Source organism: Buceros rhinoceros, unplaced genomic scaffold (genome assembly GCF_000710305.1).
Source record: "Buceros rhinoceros silvestris isolate BGI_N320 unplaced genomic scaffold, ASM71030v1 scaffold16192, whole genome shotgun sequence".
Lineage (NCBI taxonomy): Eukaryota > Metazoa > Chordata > Aves > Bucerotiformes > Bucerotidae > Buceros > Buceros rhinoceros.
This window is the reverse complement of record NW_010399599.1, coordinates 14420-21523: the sequence shown is the minus strand read 5'-3', so window position 1 is coordinate 21523 and position 7104 is coordinate 14420. Positions and strand designations below refer to the sequence as shown.

Below are 7104 nucleotides of genomic sequence, written 5' to 3'. Positions count from 1 at the left end.
CACGACGTACACAGTTGAAAAGCTGGATTTTTAGGTAAAATATATAATTGCCTACAAAGACTGGCATATAAGGATTCCCTGTCTCTTCCGCAAGAGTTGATAGATATTTAAAGCACTGCAAAGAAGCACCATGGCTAGAGTAGGGCCAGGCCATTGCAAGGAGAAACAAAGGTCATGGCAGTTAAGTAGGGGAATGGTTTCCGACAGTTTCATTTTAAATATCTGTCATAAGCATCAGATTATATGTCCTGAACCTGACCAAGAGCTTTAAATAATTCAAGATTAAACCAGAAAATCTTAAAAGTCATCTGGGGGCAAAAAAAGTGAATCAAAACTGACAGAATCTGTGAATTAAACAGGTAACCATGAAAAGAAAAATTAAAGCAGCTTATTTTTTAACTCAGAAGTAGCAGTCTTGATTGCAAGTCATTTGATGGAACAAACCAAATGCATACAACATAAAGCTCTTCCTTCTTGTGTGTATCTCAGGATGGTGTTAAGCCTGGGCTTGTCATCTCTGTTGTAGGACTTGCAAGATATTCACTTGATTTCAGACTTGTGAGAGATTTGTAGCTTGCTACTGATGTAAGAGAGCCACAAAGACCAAGCAACGATGGAGTGTCTTCCTTCCCTGGTAAGAAGAACAAGAACTAAGCTATTTCATCTGCACTGTTATGAATTACAGTTACTGCTTCAGCACATACATACTTCATAAATGCGGTTAGGAAGACACGTAATTTATGCCATTCCTTCCCTGCCCAGGTGGTAAAGAGATCCCTGCCCGTGTATTACAGGCTGGGCTGTGGTCCGTCTGCTTCCTACAGAGGGGGAATCAGAGGCTCCACTGACTACAAGGTGAACTGAAGTTACTAATTCAAGCACCGGTTTGGATGAGTACACTATACATAAATGGAAGTGATGTTACTAATACAACATCGATACCAGAGATCTAATTTTAAATCCCTCAGAAAGGAGTAGAATTAACTGGAATCAGCATAGATTTCTTAAATCAAACAAGCAGCAAAAAAAAAAGTTCTGTTTTTAAAACCTTGGTAATTTGAAGCGCATTAGGCTCTGACCACTGGAAACAGCCCTGCAGTGCAGGATTAGCAGTGCAAGTATCAGCCCTATCATCCAGATACACTTGACAGTTACCACGAAACATACCTATAGGTCTAAGACTGCATTGGACAACATATTTTATGTCTTCTCAGAACATTCATTAAAGTTATTTTATGTCAACTCTGCTAATAAATTACATTATAAAGACTTTGATCTACCAGCATTTCCCTATTTCATCCTCCTGGCTCACTTGCAGAATAGAAAGAAAATCACCTTAAACTAGGGGTTAAAATGAACTTAAATGGTCACAGGCACAAGATTTTATTGATAAGCCAGTCTACCAGAATTTTTAAAAATCACACCTATAAAGTAGCATTTATAAAAATAGTGTCTCCTGTTCCTGCAGAAAAGTTTTATTCTCATGAGAAGGATGTAAGGAAAAAAAACAAACTGTGCCCTGCTCAACAATTAATTATGGGGGAAAAAGAAAAAGTTGACATGTAGTTCTCTTGCATCATTTATGGTTCTTACTAGTAGTTTCCAGAAAATATTTTAGATCTCATCTCTGCTGAGCTTTTTTCAAGAGACTGAAAAGCTTTCCTTAAAGAATGAACTAGATTAGCTCTATTAAAAAGTCTTCGCTTTTAGGAAAACCTTTATTTCCATAAAAACTAACCTTTAAAGAACATATTCAATTTGAGGACACGAAATACACATAGAACAGTGTAGCACTGTTTGGGCACAGCCCTTGATTTCGACAAATGTAAAGCTAAAATTCTGCCTACACAGGTGGGCTTAACAGTAATGTGAAAGTTTACTACTTCTGATTTTCTAATTAAAACTGCCATACTGAGAGTTAGACCAGAGGTATTTTAATAGTCAGATCATATGCCGTGTCTTACAATGTTATGTTAGAGCTTAGGTACTGATGAGTCTCACTGGTTTAGAAGTGAGAAGTTATGCTACTTTAAAAACAGAGGGTTGAAATCAAAACCTAAACTATTATGATCAGTGGTATTGCCACATTTTAATTTACAGAAGATAAACCAAAGCATAACTTCAAATGATTAATATCACAAAAAAACTGTTGAAAGTAGATCTGCACAAGAACTCTCCATAGTAGCCGTGCTGATTCTATTTCACTTTCTCTAAGTTAACTCGAAATAAAGACTGTTTGCAGTTTTTAAAAAGTTCTAAATTTACATTCCTGGTATTTTAAAAACAAGAAATTTTACAGTTATGAACTACTGAGGCTCTGTATAGTTAAGTCTATTATTTAATAAAATTAATATTGGATGAGATTCAAACAGAATTTTACAGCAATTTGTGTTCTGTACCCAAAATACTACTAGTATTTCAGGTCTTCCATCAGTTTTCTGCTTTTCACAACTGCCCACAAGATGGAGCAGCTAAACTTTGATAAGGGTACAGATTTTGAAAGGGGGGTTGGGGCATATTACATTTATATACCAGCATGGGTCCTACCATGTCCCTATGTCTATTGTAACAGAAACTCTGTCTGGCTACACCTCCACAGATAAACGTTGAATGCAAGATTTAAGAACGACAGTGGTAGTTGCAAACCGAAATCTTTCTTTTAGGAAACAAAAAAGGACACTTAAAAGAACTCAAAAGTGAGTTAGTGGTAGTAGAAAGATGACAAAAGATTCTTCTTGTGGTTGAACTGTCTCTGGTTGTGTGATGGAGAAGATATGCAACATTTTTTAAAGCTTAGCTTTAAATACAGCACAAAGTCTCATAATTATCAGGTTGCAGCGAGGTGGGTATTTTCATAAATCCAAACTTATTCAAAGTATAGTCCTTAGGGAAAGGACTATAAAAAACTAAAAAACTAAACAATTTGCATAACAATGAAAAAATATGCTGTTCAGTGCACATTTTGTTCATACTGAAAATTAATCACACAGGGACTGAAGATCAAAGCGATAAAGAACAAAACAAAATGAAGCCACTAGACTAGCTCGGTACCTTCATTTAACAAGTTCATTCTGTCCTGCTTCCCATCCTGCGAGTGATTTGGATCCAGCGAGGACTGAGAAAGACTGACTTCTGCTGAAAGTTGGTCCAGACTTTGAAAACTTTTCCTGCAAAGCAAGTAGTATTTAATAGTAATACATTTAACAGTCTAACTAGATATCTTCAAGTCTACTTAAAAAGCCTTCTAAAAAAACCTAGGCAGTTAATGTTTTTTCTCTTAAACACTCTTTTCTTTGTTGTTTCCTAAAACACTGTTTTTTCCTAAAGCAATGATTTCCTTAAAAAAGAAAATAATCCAAAGGAAGGAAATTTTTATGTTAAGTGAGAGAAACTGATTTTTCCTGCCAGCTGATCCTTGAACCTTGTAACAAGTAATTCCAATAGGATACATTTCAGAGTACGGTAAGGGAAATGTGTAATTTTGATTTTCTCTGTTCCTCTAAAAATGAATCAAAATAAGTATTCATTTACTCATCCCATTGTTGATTGTGCTTTCTATAGAGTAGAGTGTCCAAGGCAACAGCATTGACATCCAGAGCTCCTGGGGAAGGCCACTGATTGGTGAGGTGAGTAGTTAACTCTTGTCTTGATCTCAAGTCATTATTCTTTAGCACAGTCCTGCGAATACAAAAAGCAGTAAATCTCAGTCTATTAAATGCAGTTTCTTAAGGTACAGAAAGAAAACACAGACAGATACTCGTGACCAAGCTGATGTTCTACTCTGAGCGACCGAGAGATTATGATTTTCGTAAAGCATCTTAAACTGTTCATTTTTCTTAGGGGAAACAACTTGGAAACCTATTGAGAGATGTTTTTGGGATCAGAAAAAAAACTTGAAACTAGAATCTTCCTGCAAGAGCAATTAAAAAGCAACTGCATTCTAAAGATTCTTTCTGCCACCATTAATAGGCCAACTATTTTGCAAACCAACTATGAGAACGTGATGTCCTTTCCACCCCCACCCCCAATTTTTGCAGTTTGAACACCCACGCCCCTACCGCCAATACTTTTGCAGAATGAACTAAAACCCTTACATGTTAATTTCCCTTATATGCTTCCAGGTAAAATAGAACACATAGTTATTCTGGTTTCTACCACCCTACAGTTTCTAGTAATTTGTTTTTAAAATTTTAGAAAATGTGTTAAATAAGTACCTTACAAGTTCAAATGAGTTTTGCCTCATATTCCCATAAGGCGGATGGGTTTTCTAAAATTCTGGAAACAAGGAAGCTAATACGCAATATTGGAAATCACCTGCCAAAAGTCATACAGAAATGAGGAATACGCTTGTAGCCTGGCTCTCCAGGCTACAAGACAAGATCAGCCTTTTTCCAATTGTACAAGGCAATCTCCAAACTACGCTTATATTGCTGCAGAACAACTCTAGAAACAAAAGTAATACTGCTTGTTAACCCACAAATCCTCCAATCCAAGAAATTCCAGGCAACAGTAAAATGCTGCTTTACAACACGTTTGACTATATGAGGCCTGAAGCAAATAGCTAATTTACGTATCTCCATACTGATTGTACTCAGGAGTTGAAAGCCAAATGCCATGTTGTTATCTGGAACGCCACACTGCATAGCGAATTAAATAGCTGTTCATGGTACCACTGCATTTATGTGGATTCACAAATAACATTGTCGACGGGTCTATTATAACAATGTGGTTTTTATTCTGGTGGTATCTGAACCTCACAAGACAGGAACCTCAGTAAGGGCACATAAAAAGACAAAATTTCCCCACAAAAAAGGTAAGGCAATATAAAATCAGTCCAAATGCAGTATTAAGAATATATAAAATAGTAGTATAGACAATAGGAAGTTAGACAAAATACTCACAGCAGGTGCTGGTAGTTACCACCTATCTTTTCAGCCATGTAGATTATTTAGCTGTTTGCTCTCTTGCATGCATTTTTGAAGTATCATGAGAGTCCACTGCAGCAAGGACTTATTAAAGGCACTGCTTGCAAACAGCAATTCTCTCACGATAAACAAAAGCACTATCAATTTATGCATATCAACCAGACTTATCTTAAGTCTGGTTAAAGTATTGAACTACACAGAATCATAGAATCATTTAGGTTGGAAAGGACCCTCAAGATCACTGAGTCCAACTGTTAACTTAGCACTGCCAATCCACCACTGAACCGTGTCTGTAAGTGCCATGTCTACACAGCATGCATCATCCTCAAACTCTTAAATCACCATGAGGAAAAAGAATTATCATGCTCCTGTTCAAAAACAGGGAAAGAAATGGAGACAACAGAAATTACTACTGAAAGGAGTTAAAAAGGAAGGAAATGAGATCACATTTTAATGAAAACAACATAGAAATTTCAAAACACTCTATGCGAAAAAATGCTGCAGAAGATTATTGAGTGCTGTCCTGCTCTTGGTCAGATAAAAGGAGCTCTTTCTAGAAGTTAAGAGCTCTCCAAAGACAACGATTTATTTTATCCACAGCAGACTGAATTTCTACAGCAGCACTCTTGTTCCTCAGAATACAAACACTGTAACTAGTGCTGGCCACCTCTAGCCTGTGATACTGCAGGGTCTGAAGTAGGTCTTTCCTAATGATCACAATGAGTTCAATGAAGGTTGTGAGCTTTTCCTCTGTATGTTTTCTCTCAGGCTGTTTAATCAAAGAATATTACCACTCAAATTACCTGCTCGTATATCAAAAGAAGCTTGGTATATAAAAGCTTTCAGAGGAAAAATTAGAATAAAGTCTTCACAGACCAAAAATATGAAATGAAGAATTGTTGGAGAGGTACAAATGGCAAATAGGGATATCGGTGAAATTTACAAGTTTCACAACATATTTAAGAATAAAATGTAGAATTAGTATTTTCTGTTATTTACACATACATCAAAAAAAGAGGAACTACTGAACACCGTGGGTCTTGACTGGAAAACATTTCAAAAATGTTACCAAAAGTTCACACAAAAATAATGTAATGTAATATATAAGCTTCTATATAAAATGCTGGTCTGTAGTAAAACACACTGAACTGGAACAGCCTATGTATAATCAGATTTTATCCTATCACCTCTATTCCCAAGAACGAACCACTGGTGAGAAACACCAATTGAAAATGAGAATGACCTGAACGCCTGCAGACAGAGACTCAAAGCCTAGATTTTATGAAGGATATGACTTCATAACTTATAAGCATAACTTGGAACAAAATCATAATACATCATAACACTGAAGATCACAAGTATACATTTCTATTTTCGAATAAAATTCAATACAAAATTCTTCTATTAGTCTTGTAGCAGTGATGATTTAAGGATGATACAAGATAAGGTTAGCAGACAATATGTTAAGCCATTTAATAGAGGAGTAAAAGCAAGGACATTCCAAAAGGAAGAGGAAAAGTAAGAGAGTCAAAAGATTTTACTAAAGAGAGAAGTTAAAAAAAGAAGGAAATATGATAAAGTTTTAGTGAAACCAAGCATACAAGCGCATAGAACAAGCTATTTTCTTCAGACTGGAAAATAAAAACTTGAAAGCCAAAAAGAAGGTAAAAACAATGGCTTCTAAATGTAATAATGTCAGGAAGGTAGTTGGTACAAGGAGAATAGAGTGGATCTTAATAAGACATTGTAAGATTGTTTTATGAATGTAAGAAAGGCAGTGTGTGAGATGAATAGCGTATCCTGGACTAACACAGTGAGACTGCACGTCAAGAGTCCGGCTGGGTCAGCCACTACATGAATGACAGATGCTCTCTACTAACCCCTCTCCTTTTCCAAGGGGAAGAGAAACGGAATAAGGGAGAGAGAGAGTTTTATGAATTGTGTTAATGAAACAATAACAATAAAATAAAATATATACAAATAAAACCAATACCAAACCCAACCCCCCTGATGGCAATTACGTCACTGTCACCACTGATGCTGTGGACAGATGCAGAGGAAGGCCCAGTTTGGGCTCAGCAGCAGATGGGAAACCAGATTCAGGAGCTGGATTCCAGAACTGGATTCAGGGATGCACGGATTGGGATCAAAAGCAGCATGGACAGAGTCCTCCTCAGAC

General features: G+C 36.5%; 1 protein-coding gene across 1 annotated transcript in view; it reads right to left on the bottom strand.

Moving 5' to 3' along the window:
• Window positions 1-176: 176 nt before the first annotated feature.
• LOC104489397 (RUN domain-containing protein 3B-like) overlaps window positions 177-7104 on the bottom strand; it is a gene marked incomplete at its 5' end in the record, with an annotated part of 18928 nt that continues 12000 nt past the window's right edge. The window contains 3 exons of the mRNA XM_010131554.1: window positions 177-631; window positions 3052-3167; window positions 3532-3678. Of these exons, the coding sequence (XP_010129856.1) occupies window positions 486-631; window positions 3052-3167; window positions 3532-3678 (409 nt within the window). The remainder of the gene's footprint in view (window positions 632-3051; window positions 3168-3531; window positions 3679-7104) is intronic.